The sequence below is a fragment of the Anthonomus grandis genome, chromosome 7, assembly GCF_022605725.1.
Source record: "Anthonomus grandis grandis chromosome 7, icAntGran1.3, whole genome shotgun sequence".
NCBI lineage: Eukaryota > Metazoa > Arthropoda > Insecta > Coleoptera > Curculionidae > Anthonomus > Anthonomus grandis.
The window spans coordinates 16,912,335-16,937,214 of record NC_065552.1 but is presented as its reverse complement, the minus strand read 5'-3'; the positions used below and the strand labels follow the sequence as shown (position 1 = coordinate 16,937,214).

Below are 24,880 nucleotides of genomic sequence, written 5' to 3'. Positions count from 1 at the left end.
CCTATTCATGTAAAAAAAAAGTCATGATTAAGTTAACGGAAATTCTCTGCTTTACAAATGTTATAATATATATTTATTATATTAGTATTAGTTAATATATATACTATATACTATATAGCACTGGTAAGCACTAGTTAATTATCTAATTACTAGTTAATGGAATATGACTTTCCCAGAAGGTTAGGCCATAGTTTAATCTAGGCTGGACATAGGCAAACTAAAAATATAATATATAATATTCTCTATTATTTTTAAGTTCATAATAGTTGACTGTTGACTTGTTTGTTACATATGCATACATTCGAATTTAATTTTTTATTCACTATAAAGCCCAAAAAAAATTTAGATTCGTTCGGTGTTTAGTTATGAGTGCCCAGTCTTATATATCGAGCCTTCCGAATCTATTTTCAGGCGGGGTTTTATAAACTTGTTTAAATATATGAAAAGAGTGAGAGTTTAAGAGAGTACTAAGAGAAACAATTTAAGGGAGTTAACTATCGAGACCGTGCGGCCTATTTAACTGCATGACATCTGCCAATCGACGTCTATAGAAAGCAATTCGGTTTTGACAGTCATGGTGTTCGCATTGCTGCTAGGTTAGCTCCGGAAAAAGGCCTGGAAACTCCGATCGCGGAAATCGAATTCTACTAGCCAGTTGGAAAAGTCGTTGCTGCAACCGGAACTAGGCGCTGTAAACGAAGATTTCTATTAATCCAGAGTTAATGGAAGACGCGAGGGAAATGGTACGTGGCGGCCATATTTAATTAGTGAATTTTGATTGAAATCTTGAAACTTTTGAACTGAAAGAGACTGGTTATTCATAATACGAGTAGCAGTATGGAGAGGTAGCTTCCACACGGTTGTGCCCTAAAACAGAATAGCTTCATCGTGAGGACACACATTAAAAAGCTGTTTGTTGTTTGTACAAAAATCAGTTGTTTGTGAAAGTTTGTATGGGTGCATGCTTAGAATAGCCCAAGCTGCTTAGACCAGAAGTTCATCAAGTGGTGGACATCCGAAACAGAAGAAGAAGAAGAAGAAGTCCGTAAAAAGTACTTATTGAGCCACTGCCAATGCATAATAGGAACTGCCAACGCATAATACGAGGAACCTCCTTGCAGTTGGAAATAAAAATAATTGTCATTTCGTATCAACTATTTTCATTCATTTTATTTCACAAAAATGGGACAATATAAAAAGTAAATTGTCTTTTCTAGAAGTTTAAATAAATCTTTTTAGTTAAATAATCTTGAATAAAATAAAAAATATGATCCAATTATTTCATTACCTTCAATTACTACCACACGTCATTTTTTCGGGATTTAGAGGGTCACAGATTGCTCGGAAAAGTAAAGGTATTAGCGAGCAAACTCTTGAGGAATTTAGAATAGGCTTTATTATTATCTGGATTTAATAAAATATTTTTTTTTAAATCTAAGTACATTATTTATATTTCATAATTGCAGTTATTGGGCCCTTTATCTTTGTATAGAATAGCCATTTGACATATTAAGGTTTAAATTCGATAAAATATTTATTATTACCACAAATATTAGTGGCTTTATGCTTAGAATGAATCACATAACAGGAGTTACGTGATAACGTTTTTTTTTATTTAAAGAAAGGTATTAAGGGTTCGTGCCTTCAATTCGTTTTAAATTGAAGGCACCGTATATCGTCAAGCAGTTTGGAATTTTATATTTTTAATGAGTGATAAATTGTTAGTTTAACTTTTCTTAAATTTATATCATAATAATGTGCAATTTTAATTATAAGTTTTATGAAAAATTAATTCTAGGTATTTGATAGACTTTATCTCTTCTATCTGTTTATAAGTACGTTTACTAGGATAATGTTTATATTAATTGAATTAAATCTAATGAAAAAGCACTATTAAATTTATTTATAGAACAATGTTTATATATTGTTTTTGTACATTAACCGATAATTTATTAACAAGTAGACATTGATATTTATAGTATTAATATCACTCTAAATTTGTTTCGAGAGGTCACATTTATTGTACTGCATACAAAAGTGCAGCATAATCTAGGTAGCATTATTTACAATTTATTATTTCAAGTATTCCTAATTTAATATTGCTTTATCTCTACCTTTACAATATTATTAAAAAGAAATAATTATATAATAATCGGTTACAGTTTCAGCAACTGCATTCTTTCCAATTTCTTTTAAGCCATTCAAATATTTAGCATTTCACGTTTTGCCTCCATAAATCGTGTAAGCAGGCTGGCCAGATCTCGCAACCCAATTACTATTATCTGACAATACTTCGATAACAGCTACTAAATCCCGTTAATACTTCTCTTAAGTAATTTTTTCTTACATCATTACCCATTCGGATGAAAGTACTGTTTTCGCGAACAGTCCCTTCGACAATTTGGTTAACCGTGAAGCTACAATGATACTATTCATTATACAAAAACAAATAATACGAAACCTTTCGCAAAAAATATAATTTATTTCTGTGTTAACCTCATAGGCGTACTGCAATTTTTTCTTCTTTTTTTTCTTGTTTTATAGCGCTCATTAAACTTGTGGAAATATTACATATCATGATGTATAAGCACTATTAGCATCCTTAATATGGAGTTTAAGAGAACGAATGCAAGATAAAAAGTTCTGCCTGGGCTAACCCTGATCTTCAGAATGATTCTTTTAACAGTAGATACTGCTTTCCTTTCTTGTATTCCACTCAAATTAATACCAGTATATAAATTAAATTTGAAATTTTCAAGTCTTTTAATTATCAGTTTAAATAGTTTCTCGCAAAACGTTAAAAAAGTCAGTAGATCTTGAAAAGTCAGCAAGGCCGATTTATTTGGTCTGAAAGTTTATTACATTATGGTTAAATATGGTAATGATTGGGATAATTTGAGCGCCCTAATTAAGAAATAATTTGTGCTATTAAGCATGCTCATGCTTAATAGAATAGAGTTTCTAAATAATCAATTGGTTTGTATCTTGGTGTCAACACTTAATAGCATGACAGCATCAGTAGATGAAATTAAAATTCCTAAATTCTAACATTCTTTTATTTAATCAGGAAAGGATGCCTAGGATATTCAAGGAATTATTCAGGAAACTTAAGGAGAGTTTTAGGTTGGGAGCGTTTTTCGAATATTAAACCGACTGTTAATAAGTAAGTTTAACTTATTTTGCTATTAAAAAAGCTATTTCAAATATCATTATTAAGCTGTTAGAGGAAAGAGTTGTATCTCAGTTTCACCAAGATCTTCCTAAGGTAATTCATTATAACAATGGACCTCATTTTTATTTGTCAAAATTAAAGTTAAAATATAGTACGAAAATTTAATATAATCCAGAGTATCATCCATCTCCTAGCTTGAGAGATCAGAGTAAATCAAATAATGAGGCTGATAATAATCAACGAGACATCAACTGAAATGCTAAAAAGTTACTTATGCTATTAATACATGCATTTAGTTATTAAACTAAATACTTGTTTTAATAATGTCAAACCATTTATTTTATCAACTCTAGAGTAGAAATAAAAGTACATAGTTCTAAATATAAAGATAAATTTCATGATTTAATCGGATGATTTAACTGTCATCCTAATAGTGAGCTAAAAGTTGAATCTCTTTCTAGGGTAAGAGATTTTGTTAGAGTGAAAATGGAAAAGGATCATTTGGTTGTTAAAAATCATTATAATTTGTACTTAATTTGGCAAAAATTCTTTTTGTTACACTGGGAATTATACGGCAAATAAGGTATAAACATAAACAGAAATATTATAGGAGACTATAGAAATTAGACAATAAGAAGTGTGAATATGGCGACAACACTGAAGTGTGTCCCTTAATGATAAGCCTTTGAAGGGTCGGCATGCTAATAATCTAAAACTATTTATGAAGATAACTTAAAGCGAATTTACTTTGCATATCCTCGTTTAAGTTATTAGTAATCCCTCCTTAGTCTAAACTATTTTCCATGTTTAAGAATTACTAGTTTTCTTCTGAAATGATGAACCAGCAGACGGGTATTTAAACTTTTTTTGCGCCATTATAAATATGGCTGATGTCATTTATGTCTTCTTCTGCCTGTTAGTAAGGGATTTTTATCCATGTGGAAGTTATATTCATAAGAAACGTAAACTCTTTACTGTACATATTTCTAATGGCGTATTTGATTAGTTACCATCATAAAAAGTGCTGATTCGCTTTAAATTGTTATGCCCTGTTGCTTCATGCTGTTGTTACTTTCTTAAATAAAAATCTTTTTTAAGAATTTAAAACTACAAAAGTCATTTTGTAGTTCAACGTACATAATTTGGTCTTTCGTTAGACTTTTTTTTTTTTACTTTATGTTTTTAGATGGTTCTCAGTTGACTCGAGGTTGTATTTCTAACCGCACGGATAAGGGATTCAAGAAATTAAATGTTAGAATAGTTATACTCTTGTTTAACGACCTCCAGAAATTAAGACCAAAACCAGTGCGCCATATTCCTTTTTGGGTAATTCTCATTAATTTGCGAGGTAAATCTTATGATTTATATTTTTAGTTTATTATATTTTAAGAGAGGATCATTTCTTATGGGGTTCATTTTCTTTTTGTTCTTTTAGGCATTTTTTGATTTACTTTTTGGATTTATCCTGGACTTATTTCCTGGATATCTGATGCACCTGACTTAACTTGGTGGTTGAGTTGAGTCCTGGACTCTCTAGGATTCTCATCACTAAATCAGCTATTCTTCTTGGAAAAGGGATTTTTTTTGGTATCAGATCATATCACCCTTGTATAATGGATTTTCGCTACTATAAAAAGAGTAAAAATGGATGGGTCACATAACTGCATCCTATAGCAGCTTAACAATAGCTCAATACCTAGTTTTAACTTAGTAAATAGTTGTTCTTCGTATCTATTTAGAATTTCACACACTTTTGACGTTTTTTCGAAAAATCTCTGCTTTGAAAAAGATAAAATTGACACACTTAATCGTCCATTATTAGATTTGGCAACTTTAGGTCAATTATGTGCATTTTTAAAATTTGGTTAAGAAATAAAATGTTAAAACAATTGCCAATTTTAAATTTAATTTTCTTTAGTAGAAAAAGTATTAAATTACCACGCTATATTTTTCCAATAATTAAGTTTTTAATTTTTTTATCTTAATAATAATGTCTATTTAGCATAATGGCTACATACAAAAAACTGGTATCAAAAAAAGTATACAAAATATACAAACTACAAAATGCATAAGGTTGCAAGGAGAAAAAAATACAAAAACATTGAGAAGCACGAAAAACTAAACACTAAAAAGTGATAAAAACTAACCTATACTAAATTAAAAATGGTAAAGATAAAAAAATTTAAAATTGTAAATACAATTCCAAGATTAAAATTAAATTTAATTGCTAATATAAAATAGTGAAGTTAAAATTGTAAATATAAAATGGTAAAGATAAAATTGTGAGCTTAAAATGGGAGTAAAGATTTTACATATACAACGGATAAAAAATATTACAACAAAACTGTCGAAGACAAGAATAAAATAAATTTCACAATATTTCAACATTTATTTAAAACAAATCCTCTTAGGTGCCGCTTGAACTGGTTCAAATTATCACAACGTTTGATGTCATTGGGTAGCATATTAAACTCAATTAAGCCCTTGAATAAAACAGTATTGAGCATTTATGCATGTATGTGAGACTGGTTCGACATCTACCAGAATAAAATCTGTACGATTTCTTGTGCCGTATTCATGTACATCTGCGAATACTCTTAATTTTTGACAAATATATTCGGGTAGTAAACGTTTCTTTATTTTAAAGATAAACAAGTACACATTAAACATAATTCTTTGGTTTCGAGATAACTTATTTAGGAGATTTAAGATAGACTCAACAGATTCAACGATCACATTTCAATACTAATCTCATGGCTCTGTTTTGTTTCATTTCCAGTTGGTCCAATTTATACTAAGGCAAACCAAACAGCAGCGCAGGATAGAATTTTAAATAGGGAAGTGCAAGGGCGTTGTATAGCTGTAATTTTGTTTGCATAGATAAATTTTTAGATTAGTGTCAGAAATCTTTGTTTCAAATTTTTTTTTATGATGTAGTCTGCATGAGTATAGAATTTTATGATTTTTTTTCAGATACTTATTCTCTTTTTCATAAAAAATTTTTTTCCCTATTTACAATAATTCGCACATTATTCAGGACAGCTTGATAAGTTTTTGATTTCTTTGCAACGACGCAAAATTTAGACTTGTTTGTATTTAAGCTTAATTTATTTATACAGATCGATTCGAATAAATTACAAAGGTAACCATTGATGTATGCCTGCATCTCATGCAGGTTCTTTCCTACTACATACAAAATAGTGTCACCTGCAAATAAACTTATTTTATACTTTTTTATTGCATGTACCTTATCGCTAATATAAACAATGAATTAGTGGACCTAAGACCGTTCCCTGGGGAACACCATATGAAACATTAAGAATTTCTGACATAACATTTTTATATTTTACTCGTTGGACCCTATTACAAAAATAGGATTTTAGCCAGTCTAAAACACTCCTCCTAATTCCTAACTGTTTCAACTTGTTAATTAAAATATCTCTATTTATAATTTTAAAGGCTCTTCTGAAATCTAGGAATACCACCAAAACCATTTCACCAGTATCAATGGCCCTGAGAAAATCATCATTTAAACCAACAATAACTGATTCACATGAGTGAGACCCCTGAAAACCCAAATGATTTGGTATTATCAATTTATTCTTAGTGCAAAAATCAAGAAGCTGCTCCTTTACACATGATTCTAGCAACTTTTCATAAATGGGTACTGTGTTTATTAGTCTAAACTCATCGTGATTTTTTGTATTTGACACTTTGGCAACAGGAATCACTGTTGATAACTTCCATGATTCAGGAAAGATGCCAGTACTAAGAGATGTATTAATCACATGTAAGATACGTTCACCAACAATATATGCGACGTCACATAGAACCTGTTTCGATATTCCACTCTCACCACCTCCAACCTTTTTTTGAACTTTTAAGAATGCTTTTCATTTTTCCATATATATTATTTCAAATTTAGAAAAATCTTTATTGTCGTTGGAAGTTCTCAAATTAGGATCTATAACTGTTGCTGGGTGTGGAATATTTTGGATAATACTAGCAATGCTACTAACAAAATATTCGTTAAATTTATTCTCAATTTCTGCTTTTTACTTTACTGTTGCCACCTTAAACTTTATTTCGTCTGGCATCGTTTGATTTTTTCTTGATAAAAGAGTTTTAAGGTTTTTCCACAGTTCTTTTGGGTTGTTTCTATGTGCATCAACGGTCTCCTGAAAATATTTTTTCTTCTCCCATCTGATTTTATTTACAAAACTATTCCTTTATCTCATGGGTAGTCCAGTTTTTGTTAAGAAATTTTTGTTTTTGAACTATTTTGATCCTAGGACACATATTGTCCATGACGTTTTTGATATCTTATAATTCTTGTCTAAATCTCTTGTAATTTATCACAAACGTAGTTTTTATAAGACCGTTGATATGTTATATTATCGACAGGTTGTTCTTTTTGTTTACTAAAAGTTACTGACAAAATGGAGTGGTCACTTATTTTAGGTGTCAAATATACTTTGTGTTAGAGATGTTTAACATTTGTGACTATAAACTCAATTAATGTTTGGCTTCTTGGGACTATTCTAGTGAGCTCTTTTATTATTTGTGTAAATCTATTCGTGTATATATTATTCAATATTTTACTTTCATAAAAGGTGTTTTTCAATAAATCGATATTAAATTCTCCCATGATAATATTGGTACCATTGAAACTAGTAACTTGATCAAGATATTCTTTAAAAAATTCAACGAATCTAGTCTATTTTGTAGTGGGTGGTATAATGCAGGACAAAGGTATTTAATACTGGACAAAGACAATCCAAGTGCCAACAACTACACATAATTACATTACATTACCCAACATCAGTACATTATATGGGCCTTATTTTATACTTGACATCCCATCTGACTAAAGCTATAACTCCTCCTGTTCTATTGTTAGTGCTAGTGGATTGTTCTAATTTATAACCATCTATATCATGTTCACACAAATCAATTTCGAGAGATACGTGAGTGTCACTCAAAAATACTATCATTTATTAATGAAATAATGTAGTCTTTGTTATTTAGATACCCCTGGCAATTAAAATAAATTATACTAGAGCTTAAAACAATATTTGAATTTAATTGCTATCTTATGTATTTATTCCTTTGAATGTCCTCGATTCTTTTATATGACTGACATTTACTTACATCCCAACTAACATGACTAACATCTAAACTTTAGACCATATTTTTATTTGAACATTACACAATTTGCACATTTGACAATATCGACTATACACTCTTTAAAATCATGGTCACCACCAAACTTAGAAACAACTCTATTCTCCTTATAATCCTTAAGAATATGTCCATAATGGCAACACCTAAAGCATCTTTTTATACCATAATAGTTGAACACCAGACATCTGTTCCACCTAATATTCATACGCCTTCTTTCAATAAAAATTCCATAAGTGGTAGCATCAAGTTCCAGCACCATAGTAAACTGACAATTATTAACCTTTGATTTCCTGGTAACTTTAATTTTCGTTTCGGAGGTACAATTTAATATATTTTGGCATTCAATTTTAGAAATAACTTCATTCTCTGTTAAGGTATGCTCACATATACTTATTTCAACAACTTTAGTTCGATGCTCCAAAACTTTTGAAACATCTACACTATATTGATCGCCCATTTTTTCCTGTACCTGAGTTTAAATACTTTTCAGTTCCTTTTTGTTGCCACATTTCAGAATTATACCACCATTTTTTGTGGGTGTTCCCTTTGACAAGCCCGCTCCGATATCTGTGGGATTAACTTTTTTTTAATATCCTCCTTAACCTGCGTGGCATCTCTATCTGGACGTTTTGGTTTAATTTAAACTCACCAGGACCCTATTATCATTGTTTCCTGCAAGAGATTTTGGATATGATAACACGTTCCCTGATGTATTATTTGTACTTTATGCACCCTGATGTACCACGGCAGTTGATGTTACTTTGTTTTCTTTCAAACTAGCAATTTCAGCCTTCAGATCTTTATTTTCTCCAATAGTAAGTCTACTTTTATATTTAACTCCTTTGTGCTATTCTCAAGTAGAAACTTTAGAATAGCACTGAATAGCACATCTCGTTTGCAAAGTCTCGGTCACCAGAATCATCAACTCGACTACGCTTTCTGGTACGGTCCAGTTTGAAAACCTCTGTCGTATTCCCAACCTCCCTGGTTTGTATATCACAATTTGAACACTTCCAGGTCGCTTTTCTCATATAAAATCCTCGCATATCATCGCACTCACATTTTCATGGAACATTATACCCAAATTTAACTTTTTTTCTGCTATCATAGCAGAGTTATAAAAAAAATGTGAATTTTATTAAACCGCAATGGTACACCACTGTTTAAGCTGAAATTTTAAATACAAATAAATCTTACAATGGCGAAACTTTAACAAGAGTGTAAAAATGGACCAAATTTCAGATGATATAACTTTGACCTTTGTTGTGAAAAAATACTAAAAAGCGCTTGCGCCGATTTTTCGTAGTTGATCAATAGATAACACTAGGTGATAAATTGTACCTAAAATGTACCTTAATTGTACCATAGGTAACTTAGGATTTTAAAGGAATAATATATTGATGTTTATTATAATTAACACCCAGTCAGGGGTTTCCTTGTAGAGAAGAGTTGTTACTCTTCTATTGAGTATTTTTCCTCTTTTTATGTAATATGCAAAGGATATCAACAGTTGGTTATATTTATTAATAGGAATCAAGATGTAGATATGCAGTTTGATATTTAAAATTTCTGAATATATGTATATATTTTGTTAACTTTTATACAATTTATTTATATAGATATAAATGTATATATCTAACATATTTATAATTGTTAATTTAGGAAAACCCATGTAAATTTTAAGGAGTTCAATTATTGGCTTCCCTGTACATTTTATAGAAAAAATGTTAGATAATTTTTTGAAGAGATCAATCTGGCAAACCCTTGTGCAAAGTTTCACAAAATTTTAATAAGCGAATCTTGAATTATTCAATTAAATGTAATTGCAAAATTAGCGAATTTTCGGTTCAGGTAAAACCAAACGGGCACCAGTAAAATGAATATTGTCACTGACGTAAGGAAAAGTGTCAATATTTCAGTAAGACAGTCGATATTTGAAAACAAGTATGAATTATTTAATCGACGAAAAAATAGCCATAATTAAGTGGCATTATGCGGGAAACAGTTTTAGAGCAGTATCTGAAATGTTTTTAGTTTTTCGCCACCAATCTTATTCCGTCCATTTCAACTATTAAATGTATTGTCAATAAGTAAGTTAGTACGAGGTTTCTTGGGCAAGAGGTACAACGGTATTGCGCACTTTAAAGAAATATTTGTTTGACCGATGATTGTACATTTACCCTCAACAATGAACCAAATGTTCAGAATTGCCGGTATTTAAAAACAAATGTATTCGTATGAATTATCGGACACCATATCATTGGACTATAACCTAACAGCTGAAACCTATTTGGACTTATTTCAAAATCAAATTGGACCCGCCTTGGAAGAAGTTATTCAGGAAGATCAAATGATCTGGTATCAAATGGATGGTTGCCCGGCCCATAATGCCCGTATGGTTAGAGAGTGCTTAGAAAATGCTTTTAACGGCAATATTATTGGTCCACGGTACCGGATACTTTGGCCAGCCAGGTGATCTTTCACCGAATGACTTCTTTTTGTGGGGTCATTTAAAAAGTGTTATTTATAAAAGTGTAAAATTTGAGAATCTAAGCCAGTTACAAAACGCTATTTCGTACGAATGTAATAAAATTCATCAACTTAGTAACGTTAGAAATGAATTTTATGATCAGTTAGGATATTGTTTAGCTTTCAACGGGGGGTTGTTTGAATATTTGATCAATTGATGTTTATATGTAATTCTCTATTATTTTTAGAAAATAAGTTATTGTATTTTATTTTATTTTATTTTATTTTTCCACACTTCAACACAGTCAAATATTAAGAGTTGTATTCTCTCTTTTTTCGGATCTATTTTTAATCTTCTGAGTTAACCATTTACAATTATTTATTGCAATGTCTTTGGACTCGAATTTACTAACAATAGGTTTAATGGTTGAAATGGACCAGATAGGCTGGATGGGAAAATAAATTGAAAATATTTAAGATACTGCTATTATATATATGATAAAATTATTTTTTTAATAATCGAAAATAATAATTGTTATTGGTTTAACTTCATCGTTATATTAAATAAAAGTTTAGATAAAAAAGTAACGTTAACGTGTCTTACTTTGAATGTATGGTTGTGAGATTGATAAAACGAAAAAAAAAACATTTCTTGTATTCGGCTGTACGCCAGAGTTGAGAAAGCCTTATAACAAATTGTTTGATGGTGGCTGGTGTCTGGTTTTACCTGAACCGAAAATTTGGTAATTTTGCAATTAGATTTAATTGAATAATTCAAGATTCGCTTATTAACATTTTTTGAAAATTTGTATGAGGGTTTTCCAGATTGGTCTCTTCAAAAAGTCATCTTACATTTTTTCTGTAAAATGTACAGGGAAGCCAATAATTGACCCCCTTAAAATTTACATAGGACTTCCTATGTTCCGCTCGGCGACGCACCACCCGGTATATCCTTTTTATAAGTAATAAAAATTTAAAAAAATAGCAAGTCATTGTCTTATCGCATTATTTGTTGTTATTCCAATAAGCGATAATTATTGTATGAATAAACCTCTTGTTTGTCTATTATTTAGATATGATAAAATATTGCTAATGACTGAAGCAAATAGATCTTTTAAAAAAAAACCTTGGGATTTTCTTAAACTACACATTTCATTTTGTTTCATAAAGCAAACAACAAAACTGAAAAAAAATGTTGCAACCCAATTGTAGAAGTTAATATGTTAATTGTAGATGGTTAATAACTGGTCTAAGCAAGTTATTCATTTTATTTTATTTTATTTATTTTACCAGTATCAACAGCTACAAGGCCACTAACAGGTACTAACTTAACATAATATGTACCTACATAATTAACATAACTTAATATAGCAAAAAGTACTGTAATAAATAATAATACAATAACAAACACCCAACACATCACTGACCAGTTCACTTCTGTTCTAATTTATTTAGTATTATTTTTTTAAACTGATTCAGACTAGTTGACTAAATACTAAAATATGCTTCCGATATTGACAATATTGGAAGCATATAAGTTAAAATATTCACAAAGTTTATAAATGGAAGAATTCCTATAAAGGTTAGTTCGTGAATAAGCCAGATAAAAAAACAAAAGGTAACTAACTGACTAATAATTTCAGGACAATGGACTGTTTTTCAGTGTTTTGAAAAGAGTACACAAAAATATTATAATTCTTCTCTTACTATAGCAAATATTAATAGATTTTTCTAAAATACATGCATTTCAAAAACTTTCTTTAAACGCCTTCAAGCATAGCCACCCAGATACTGTACTGATGGGATCAAATAATGGACCCATATTCGAAGATTGGCAAAACTAACAACATGTACAATGTCTTTATGCAGATCTTTATAAAATGAAAAACAAAAATATTGGTACCTTATTTTAGAGAAAAGCGAATAACAGTCCTATATTGTCCAAAATTATAAGGTCTCCTATAATAATAAGTATAACTGTAATAGAATATAAGATATATTGAGATTATTATTTTATTGAAGCAAAAAATTACAATCTTTTCCTCAAGTAAATACAAACTTACTCATTGATTAAAATAGATAATAAGAAAGTTGTAAAACCCTTAATTAATGTTATATTTTGTGAATTTATAAGATAAACTTTTATCAAAAAAATCGTAGATAAGCTGATTATTAATTATTATATGCATTTAACTTATTTAATCGGAAAAAAAATTTAAATTACTTAAAGTTAGCAATACTGAATTAATAAGAAGAAAATCATTTTTTTGTTTAAGTTTGCTTAAATTATAATTTTTTAATTTTATCTTTACAAATACATAAATATTAGTTAAACATGTATATAATAATATTATTATAGGTCTAAAAATATAAAAATGTTATTTATTTTCATACTTGTTTAGTTTTTAGTATTTCAACTCATTTAAGATTTTATTTAGGTGAAGACGAGATACAGTCAAATTTGCAGCTGTTATATCGACAATCAAAATGGTGTCTACAAACAGCGACGGGAGTTCTGAACGAAAGTTCAGACCGGATATTAAATCTATGGTCAAACAGACATCACGATGTTCACCATACGATCAGCCACATTTAAATGTTCTGTGATAGTAGCTGAGATTGAGACTCGTTTTGGGTGGCTCCGTTGATGGCAAGACCTTAAATGGTGCAATATTTATGTTTGAACATGCAATGCATAACAAGTTTGTCGAAGGATAGCAGTCAGAAAGACCCTTATAACAAAGTATATTATAGATTTCAACTTGAATTTCAATTGTTAGGCTTTACTTATAATGTTTCTGTGAGGGTAATAAATGTCAATTATAATCCTGTGTTATTAAAGGAGGGCACCGAATTAGTATACTGCTACTCTGCACTTTAATTAATACTTCGAAGAGTTATGACTGTAGAAATCAATCGACAGGCCATTCCAAAGAAGAAAGCTAAAGCAGTTGATCCATAGATATTGATACCGGAGTTGTTTTTAGTAGTGGGAAGAAAGGAAAGACCAACGTAGTCCAGCACAAAATAAATACGGAAGATGCTTGTCCCAGTGCGGTTGCTAAACCTTGTGGGTGCTAAATTATGGCAATTGAACGTAATGCCATTTAGACTGTATAATACACACTACGCTCCTGCCGGCCTATGTGGTATGCATCCATTTTGTCCAGATTGGCCAGCCATGAAAGCGCAGGAGAGTTTACGGCTCGAATAGCGAGAAGAAAAGAACTGTCTCCTATGCGATCTGAAGTTTGTTTGTCTGCCAGGAACTAGTGGTGCCAGGGAAGACGACATCTGTGAGCTGCGTAAAAAAACTTATGTCAGTCATAAATAAGTGCGCGTTTCCATTCAAGATGTCAACTATGGGCTAAAGCACGCATATTCAATGCCAAAGACCAGAGATATAACAACGATAACTTCGTTTGTCTTTATAGCCTTCAGAAGCGAAACAGTTTGCCACCAAAACTTCAAACATCCTTAGCTATATAGAGTTCTAGAAGCCACCAACGATGTCTTTTACAGAGTGCAAAAGCCGCCGACGGGTGAAGCTCGAGACATTTACTTTATTCGACTGACTTCCTATTATGGAAACCACGAAAACGCTAACCTGCGGCAAATTTAACCAAAGTAACCAAGTAAGTCAACATTATAGTAAATTAAACAGATTAATCGGATTTTGATTTTGACCTATGAATTTATCGGTATTTGAAACATGCACATGTGAGTTCATTAAAGTGTGATTTATATTTTTGCAAAAAAACTCATATATTGAAGAAATAGCATTGGTTAGTTAAAGAAATAAGAGTTAAAAATTAATCAGTTAGATCTGGAACTTCCTCAACAGTTTCACAAACATTATAAATAATATCAGGTTCCTCTGGATTTCTATGATTTTCGTCATCATTGTATTTTTGGAAAACATTATTAAAGTATTCTAATGCTTCTATTGCTCCCAGTGTTTTTCTAAGAGCACCCTTACATTCTTTGAAGAAGGGTTCCATGAACTAAAAAGGGCATTATGCACATCTCCAATTTTAACCTATGCAATTCGGGGACCCACATTTACTTGGGTACAGAACCTATTTATTTAGATATAGAATAAGAACCGTCCTTTTGCAGAAATTTAGAAAGGGCGAGCGAGCATTTTTCAGTAAAATGCTATGAAAAGCAGAAAGAAGCTGTTCTATGAGCAGGTGAGAGATAATTGCAGCAGTAAATGTTATTAAATACTTATATTCGGCCTACGATTCATTATTAGGATGATTCTGACTCGTTCTGGCCATACTTCTCTGAATTAAAAGTTTCAGAACAACGAATAGTAAGGTGGCTATGTTGTTCACAAGAATGTAGCTTTACAATTGAATTTTAGAAAAGGCGAATATCACTGAAATACCAATATTGTATTAAGACCTTGTAATGAAACTTGTCTGTATTGAACACTTAAAATGTCTTAAAAATGAATTGATACAATAAACAGAGTGATTATCCGAACAAAAGTTATTGGTTATACAAAATATTAAACTCTGGTGCTGTTGGTATATTCTTGAAACGAATTCCTATCAATGTAACGGGATATTTTCCTACTAGAAGCCGCAGAAAACGACATGTTTTTGTTGTTATCGACTACTTCAGTAAATAGCCCAAGTATTACTTCAGTATATATCCTTTTTCAAATTAAGCAGCAACTTAGTGGCTAAAGTGCTGTTACAGAACTGGTGATGTTGACTTGGTATCGCCAGAGAAAAATATTTGGACCAAGGCAGAAACCTTGAGTACAAGTATTTCAATAAGTATGCAAGATGCATCATACAATATCCTTTTATCCTCAGTCTATCGAAATAGTTTAACCTCATTTTAAAACAGATTTAAAATCATAGCGGGCAGGGATGAGCGCAAAGACTTTTTTTTCTTTATGATGTCATCATAATAATTGCTTTTCATGTAAACATGTCATGTTTTAATTTTTGGGTTTGTTTTTCATGTCTTGTAATTTGAGTGTCACAGCAAAGCTTCGAATCATAAGACAAATTTATATTATTCTTCTATCCATAAGCCTCGATAGAAAAAGCTCGACAAAAGTTGTCTTCGGCGATAAACTTTGACTAAGTCTGAAATCCTTAAAAAGTATTCGACCATCTGCCAAAGCGCTTGCAAATACTTTATGAGTACTCACTTTAAGGTGAAAAAAGAATAATTTCAATCTCCAGCAGGATCATCGTAGTCACCGGAGTCAATGACATGCAGTACTGAATCAAGTAACGCCCATTAATAAAGATGAAAATTATAAACCTCATACGCTATGTTATAATATTAAATATTTCTTTAAAAATTTCAAAACTCTTGGCACTTGCTTATTTTGATTATAGTCTAAGTCTTTGAATAAGTCTTAAGGAATAAAGCCTGATGGAGGGTAACCTAACTGGTCTGTCAATCCTGAAGGGAATCTAGGATATACTTGATATGTCTCAGGCGGCCGACCATATGGACCCTGTAAATTGTTTCTATAAGAAATAAAGGATCCTCTTCCCTACAAGGAAAAAATGGTGCACAATCCGACGAGATTTCGGGATGAATAATTATGGTACACATGGATCCAAAATGCAAGGAGTTGTGATTGGTAAAATAACACTGAGCACAGATACAATTTTTCAAACCGAACTATAGGAGACTGTGAAAATCCTACTTTGTCCTTTTCCCAATACAGGGAAATTATAAGATGCTAAGATATTCTCGGATAGCCTTAAGGCTCTACGTGGTGACACATACAAATCCAAATTACTACTTGGATTCCACAGCAGGTTTATTGGCCTGGCATTAGATTACTCTGACCTGGGTACCAGGACATGAGAGACACGGAATAAGATGGCGGAAATCTACGCAAAAAAAGGAGCTGAGGGGACCGACACCATCTTTTGTTCTTTAAGGTAAAGGAGCCGATGAAATACTTGCTTACATATTGTGGGGAACTAGGTCACAAGAGATACAGAATCTTACACACATATTCGCTGAGTGAAGAGGATCTGCTGACCCTCGTACTGAAGAAGCTGATCCTGTTTGCAAAAGTATTTAATAGATAGGGACAGGGGACACACAATATAGATAGGGACAGAGCAAGCACTATGTTGATCGTAGTACAAAAGGTGCCACCCTGGACCTGAACCCATTACAATATATTGCAATTTGTAATCCTGACAGTAGTGTATTCTTTAGTTCTTTTACAATATGATATTGCTGTACTATCGCTAATATTAAGACAAGTTAAATACAATAAAAATAATAATGCAGACCATTAATTTATTCAAGGTTTTTATTTACTTAGAATTTATACATACATATATAATAAATAATATAATAAATAGAAAATATTCATAAATATATATATGAATATATATATATATATATATATATATATATTTATATATATAATTACTTATAGTTATTTGCATCCCCTTAAAATATAAAAATGCATAAAGTCAAGTACCTAGTGTTGTTAAAACTTAAAAAAATTAAAGTAATTTAATATTTCTAATATCTAATAATTATCTAGACATTTTCTTGTAATTCCTTGAGATATATCACAATTTATCACAATGAGTATAACCTACATATGAATATCCCAAGTTTTTCGCAGTCCCAAATTCTGCTTCGTAGCCGCAGCTTGCTCCATTTTGCCTTAAAACAGCACAAAATTCTCCAGCTTCAAAATCATTGGGCATTTCAATTTTTCCAAAGTCAATCAGACTTAATTTTGGTAAAGCCCGTAGCAATTGTTCAGCTGTAATACCACTATTTTTTATTACATGCCAGGAAATACCAAGTTTTGTGAGATGATTTTTTTGACTTGCTAAGACACTAAGATCCAGATGGTCTATATGGTTTTCAAATAATGCTAATTTTTCCAATTTTGTTAGTTTTTTAAAAATTTTTTTCTCTAGGTTTTGCAGGTGATTATAACTTAAGTCAAGAAACCTTAACCTTCCTAAACTATCAAACGCATCCTCTGCTAAACAAATTAAATTAACATCACTAAGTACTAGCCCTTCCAAACTATTCATTTCCCTAAACCAATCTTTTGTAACACATTCTTCACTAAAATTAGCTTGAGAGACAAAAAAGTTCTCAAGATGCTTAAATTTTTTTAATGACTGAACATTAATTTCAAAATCTTTGTTACCTATGAGCAAAACAGCTTGAACTTTGGATAATTTCTGTTGAAGATCATCATTTAAATTAGGCAAATGCGAGCCTAGAGCTACTAGCGATGAAAGAGGTAAAGGTGTGTTGATTTCTTCAATATTTGACTTTAATAGAGTTAATTTTTGAAGCTGAAAAAAACATAAAAAAAAGTAAATTAATCGAATAAGACCTGAATTATCTAAATAATTCTTTTAATTAGAAAAAAAAATCTTATTATCCTTATTCCTTATATCTATAAGGTGTATATTTTTAAAATATTTCATAAAAGATTTTTGGGCTTAGATAAAATACATTAGCACTTTATAAAATTGATCAAACTACTAATATATTGATTAAACTTTATAAAACTACAAAATCTACTTAAATTATTTGAATATCCAAAAGTAAAAATACTATTCTTTCAACGAATAAATCTGAAAATCGTTCGGCTCCACTTCATTTTGGAGGTTATTTTTGAGAGCTAAAAATCGTATTACTTACTTCAGAAATAGTTTTAAGTAAACTAGTAAATCTAAATGTAAGTTTAAGAACTGCAAAACAGATTTTATTGAAAAAACATAAATATGTATTTTTTAAAGCCTAAATGAAATATTATTTACTAAGCAAAAAATATAGGTATCTATTTACTAAAGGCTATATTTACCTTGGGATAATGCTTAAAGGTTTCTTGGTCAATAACTCCAGAGCAGTTTTTTAATAAAATCTCAGTAATCTTAGCCTTATTAATTTTCTTTATGTTCTCTGCTGGTAAGGCTTCATTTTGTAACAAAATTATATCACTAACTAGCAGATCAGTAGATATTTTGCTGATATGGTAGGCAAAGGTATAGATATTTAGACATAATATAACCAGCACTATCCTAATCCTAAAAATTTTATAAAATTATACATATGCATGTCGTTAGTTTAACATAAATTAAAATTGTTTTATCTACTTAGTCTCTAAAGATAAATATTTTACATTTTAATATATTTTAATAACCAAGATCAAAATTTGTTATATACTTTTGTGAATTTATACTTATATAGTTTACAAAAGGATCATATTGTTCATACTCACATTTTAATTATTTAGTCTACAGCTAAACACAACAAAGTCTATAACAAAACCGAATATAACTATTAACTCTTTAAAGAAAGATAAGACGGTGACCACATTTCTTTATTTAGATAAACAATTTTATCAATATAGATTGCTTACTAAATATTAAAATATTCTTATCATTTTACTCTTATATTTACAAGATGCTACAGCTAAGAACATTTTGAAATTTTATATAAACCATTACAATAATTGGAAAATTCTCTGGAGTACAAAAATCATTGTGGATATTTTTATCCAAGAAAAATATAAGCTTTATAGTTTTTTACTAAATTGCTTTATTGAAACCGTCTCAACAAAAATAAAAAAATTACACTAGGTATATAGTAGCGATTTTTGGCGTTCAAAAAATCTATTGCACAAATCTTCAACAAAACTATAAAATAAATCAAATAGAGCATTAAAATCCCATCTAAATCCTGATCCGGGTGAGATAAAGAGGGGAGTTTGAAAGTATATCTAACGCTTTCATAGAACGAGATAGTTAAATTTGAAGGTGGTGAAAGACCGTATCGCGAAAGGGGCAAACCTTGAATAGCTAAGAAAAAGACCAAGTGTAGAGGTAATGTTGACAGGAAAAACGATATCACCGATTGGCTTAAGTTCGACTAAATCCTGCAAGATTCTTTTCGAACCGATGTATTTTAACCTTAGACGCCAATATGTCTTCCTGTGATCCTTTGCTACTTCGTTGATACACTTCTCGATATTCCGCTTGTTGGCTAAACTGTAAAGAAGAACTTTGTAATAAAGATGAAGACCAATAAAGATAAAGACAACAATTATAACTCTAACAGCATGAGTTTTATTCCGATTCGTACTGACCCTGCAATCACTTTCTCGACTGTATCACAGCTACTTGTGTGCACGTAAGCCTTCAACGACAAAAATCGTAAGGGTTGCGCTCGATGAGCCATTTCGACAATAAAACCGATAAGCTTATTACAGTAAGAAAAGTAGCACCATCATATTAAGATAGAAACTCTCAGGGAGCAGCTGTTACAAATTAGACGTCTAATATACTGCTTTGGTTCATGATCAAGTCCCTAAAATACAGTAAAAAATTTTTACGGCAACCCTTGCCCCTTCAACAGCATAAATGCTAATTTTACAGAATTTAATTGTAAGCAATGATTTTCTCAACTCGTAAAAATTAGCAAAGTCATAATTAATGACATCCACTGCTTATGAACTTTCACCTGGTTCAAATGAAAGATATATTTGAATATCATCAGCATAATAGTGCTGCTTAGATGATATAAATATTTTTTACATGTTTGATACGTAAATTGAAAAAACAATTAGCCCAAGGATGGAGCTCTGGAGCACGCCAAAAGAAATCTCTAAAAAATCAGATTCTACCTCATTATAAGAAACAGCTTGATACCTATCATTAAGATAGTTAGCAATCGATGCGCATGCTTCTTCCCCTAAACCAACAACTGACAAAATATTGATTTGAAGATCATGGCTCAGAGCATCAGATGCCTTGCTATAGTAATGCATTACCAGTAATGTTAGTTTATTGAAATCCAAAAAAGAAGCATTTTCTGTAATTTTTATAATATTTTTGATAGCGTTAGAAGAATTCTTATTGGACTCAGATCGCTTAATGTAAATGGATTTAACGTCTTAGGTAAAGTAATCATCATCCAACCATTGCCTAACGGTAACGAGGAGGTACTACATCCTAAGCAATTATATATTATTATATTTAATTTCTTTAATTTTGCCGTAAATGTACGGATTAAAGTCATAATATCAAGTATATCAGGAAGTAAGGCATTAATATGGCGACAAAAATTAGAGACACTTTTTTTTTAAAATCGATTCCTATCTTTGTTGATCGTTAAGTAATTTTTTTATAAATTTAAATGGTGAACGTCCGTACGAGAAATAATTTTGTGATATAAGTAAGAGGGGTTCGATATTTAATCATTTTATATTACAGTAAACTGGCAATTTTATTCTTCTTCATTGATGATTTTCAGAATTTTGTATGGTTCATTCTAGGATGTTTGAACTTTCGGTAACAGACCCTTTTCTTTCATAGAGCTACAAAGCCCAAGAGTCTTGACCATCCAAAATCTACCAGAATCGCATATCTCGCATTTGATATTTTGATCAAGAACCATTTACCGTAGTCTTATCTACGGTAAATGGATTTTAAAGCTCAATTTGACTTCTTGAGAGAATTTGCTACATGACTTGAAAATATCAGGTAGCAAAAGCTGGATCACTGAAACTAAATTCTTAGTGTTTTCTACACCTAGAAATACTTGACTTCTAAAAGATATTATTTTTTCGGACTTTAATTTCCAAAAAAAAAATAATTACATATTTTTTAGGATTTCATTTTAACATGACCCGAAAGCGTGGTGGGTATATACCTGCCAAGCAGTCGTGTGGCCCTGGGATCGTGTCCCAGACTTAGCATGGTCATTTGTGAGTATCCAATTTAGTTTATACAATAATAGATATTGTTCCGGTTGGAACTCGTAACTAAATGTGCTCAGCACAAGGTCAATAAAGCAAAATAATTTTAACATATGTTTGTTTCAGATTCTAACAAGAGAACAAGATCGGAATTTTTGTGGCTTAAACAGTTATGTATCGAAAGTGTAAAAACAAATACAGCTGTGCATCATCTGCATTTGAGTGGTTCTTAAAGTATTTAGCATTCTAATATCATTATTATCGCGTGCACAAAAAGTTTCATGGATCACATTTGCCATTGCAGTCGCACAACTATAGTCACCTTGGAATCTAGACTTTTTTAGTATTTAGCAATACAATAGCTTTTCTTCCAGGATTATGAAAAATAGTTGTTTCTTAAAAGTTTATTTATCATATGAGTAATTTACTCACAAACGTGAAAAGAACAAAGATCAAGAAAAGTAATATTGGAACTGTATAATCCAAAAGCTTTAATTTTTTTAATGATATTGTACGCCTCAAAGTTATCAATTTATAATATGTCACATGTTTTACTTACTAAATAACAACAATATAAAAACTTAAAAGCTATTATTATAAAATATGTTTAAAATGTGGTAATATTGATCTAGTTTTTAATTTTATTTGAAAACAGTTAACCCCAAAAGTTTAGAAAATACATTAAATAGTTAAAGGAACTTTATGTAAATATGTTCACTGCGTATCATTTCCAATTTTTCAAAAATAAATTTAACACCTAACTTTATTTACCACCCGTGCACATCGTCTCCATAACCGTGGTGTCCACTATCAATAACAACAGGATAAGGTACCTTTTGTTCAACTATAACAGGATAAGATTCCTTGACAATCTTTAGATTTTCAATTTCCACAGGATATGGTTTGGGTACCGCGTATGGCACTTTTACTGCATAAGGCACATGTATGTATGATTTAACTGGTACCTGTACCGTTCTGGTTACTGGAACTTGGACAGTTTTGGTTACTGGAACTGGGTATGGTTTTGGCACTTCGACTGGATATGGTTTTGGAACACTTACTTTTACTGGTACCTTTAAAGAAATATATAATAATACAAAAGGGTATAAGCGTAATCAAAAACTTACTTTAATTTTGATTGGTACATGTTTGACAACAGGATAAGGTTTAGGTACGTAGACTGGATACGGTTTGGGAACAGTGATGGTCTTAATATCGTGATATCCACGTTTCGATCTCTGATGGGGTTTATCAGCATCGGGAATAGCGAAGACAACACTTGCTAAGCAAATCAATATCTGAAAAATATGATATTTAACTATAGTTTCTTTAGATAATGTGGTAATACCATAAAGTGCAGAAGTACTATTTAACATCATTAGTTTATTATAGATTAAATATATTTAAAAAATATTAAGTCCTAAATAGTCCTATATAAACTATTTTAGCATATTTCAACAACAGAACTCTTTCTACTTGTTAGCTTAATTGCCTCAACACGATATTCGTTAAACCAAAAAAGTGGTTATAGCTGACAATATCATTAACCGATCAGATTGGACGTAAGGAAATGAATACCTACTAAAAAATTAATAACCGTTAATGAAATGAACCGATAATATAAGAAAATGGCAATATTATTTTTAACTTGCCTTTAACTGCGCCCTGATAATAATAATGATGAAAAGTGTACTATTTTTTTATACCTAGGAGTTACGCCTTTATCTGTTGATCTCTGAGCTATCTAACTTTATTTTCATTTAAATTGAAAAAAAAACACATCATTTTAATAAATAAAAGATTCTAACTTGCACCAACATTCCAATACTGAGGTAAATTAAGTATATAAAATTAATTATATTTTTTTCTATTTCTCTGATTCAAACATATTCAATTCATTCAATACATAGAGAGTAAATAAAAAATATTAATTAAGAGTAATTTGACATTTGTTTAACTTGACTAAAAAAAATTAACAAACAAAAGTAACAAAATACGTAACTAGTTATGAATTCACCACAAAAATATAGATTTTATTTCATTATGATAATGACAATTAAAAATTTTACTATTTTGGTTTCTTAACTTTTTTGTCTGAATAATTTATATTTTAAAAAGGGGTTCTAACGATAAATCTATCATTCAAATAAGTAAATGCTCTTTATTAATATAAGTAAATAGGTGAATAAAAAAAAAAATTTATTGAGATATTCCGTCACTCAGGAAGCAGAAAAAAAGAACGTTGGACCCCTTTTTTCTGCTTTCTGTCTGTTTGCGACATCCGGTATCAATAAAAAGAATAAAATATTTCTTTTATACGATAACTTAAGGTACGACACCAAAATCTTTAAAAAATAACTGCTTAAAGAAATGTAAAAGATATCATAAAACAAACGCTACTCGGTAACGTTTTTTATAAGGTTAATAAGTTCTATAATAGGTATTTATATAACAAGGGTGTGAAATGATCCTTTTCTTATGAAAGAGACATCTGTCGCATGAGCCGTAGGTGAAAAAAGGGAATTTTACGTATGCAATATTTTTTCTACTACCAAAGAAAACAAAAAAAATTTAAAATAATAAATTACTTTACACACTAATCCGTAAAAACAAACGTCAAAAAAATGTTTGACATATTATAAATTAAATGTCAAATAAACGGCAAATTACTTTTTTAGCACAAGAGCGTAAAAATTGAAACTTTATAAACCCTGGAAAGTGTGTAAAGTGAATACTTTACGCACAGTAGTAGAAAAAATATTTTAGTTTTCATAATAAATCTATTTATTTTCGAATACTTTAAATTATATTAAAAAAACTTGTCAGATCACTTATACTTACTAGACCCTTCATTGCTCTTAAACTAGTTACCCAACCTACACTGTCGATCTCATCGCTTGAATATATTCTTATATATACTTTCATCATTTGTAATACCCTTAATGCATTTCTCCTAAATAAAAAAACTTGTCTATTTTGCTATCAAATCTTGCATTCTAAAGGAAATTAATTACTGAAGCCAAATAGCAGAAAATCTTACATTGGGTTTCCGGAAGCATGACTGTGGAGATTGTACGATGCAAGGTGTTACAGTAAAATAAAGTCTTAGCGTAGTGTTTATTTTTCGTTACGTTAATTTAAAACTTATAGATAATTTTTGCTATAATAGAATATTTCTTTAAGCCGATAATAATTGTACCCAGTTGCAATATATATTTATTATGACGTTTTCGCTTTATTTGCTATTAAGGTATTTAGACGAGTCGTACATACAGGGTGTCTCACGACGAATAGACGCGATCGATATCTCGGAAACTAAT

General features: G+C 30.5%; 1 protein-coding gene across 3 annotated transcripts; it reads right to left on the bottom strand.

Annotated features, from left to right (window-relative positions):
- Nucleotides 1-50: 50 nt before the first annotated feature.
- On the bottom strand, nt 51-19,221 carry LOC126738176 (P-granule-associated novel protein 1-like). 3 transcript variants are annotated; one of them, XM_050443379.1, is made up of 4 exons: nt 19,083-19,221; nt 18,666-18,888; nt 18,000-18,150; nt 51-689 (listed from the first exon to the last, which is right to left on the bottom strand). In XM_050443379.1, coding segments are annotated over exons 1-4 (468 nt in total). In that variant the 5' UTR covers nt 19,085-19,221; the 3' UTR covers nt 51-597. The 3 variants fall into 3 exon arrangements, with proteins under 3 accessions (XP_050299336.1, XP_050299335.1, XP_050299334.1); XM_050443378.1 differs by lacking the exon at nt 51-689 and adding an exon at nt 17,115-17,600; XM_050443377.1 differs by lacking the exon at nt 51-689 and having other exon boundaries at nt 17,115-18,150.
- Between the last annotated feature and the right edge of the window lie 5,659 nt (nt 19,222-24,880).

Excerpts from the sequence above, each read along its gene's own strand:
- LOC126738176 (XM_050443377.1), bottom strand. Across the intron at positions 18,151-18,665 it reads CCTTTAAGCATTATCCCAAG|CTTCAAAAATTAACTCTATT; the intron begins GTAAATATAGCC and ends TGTTTTTTTCAG.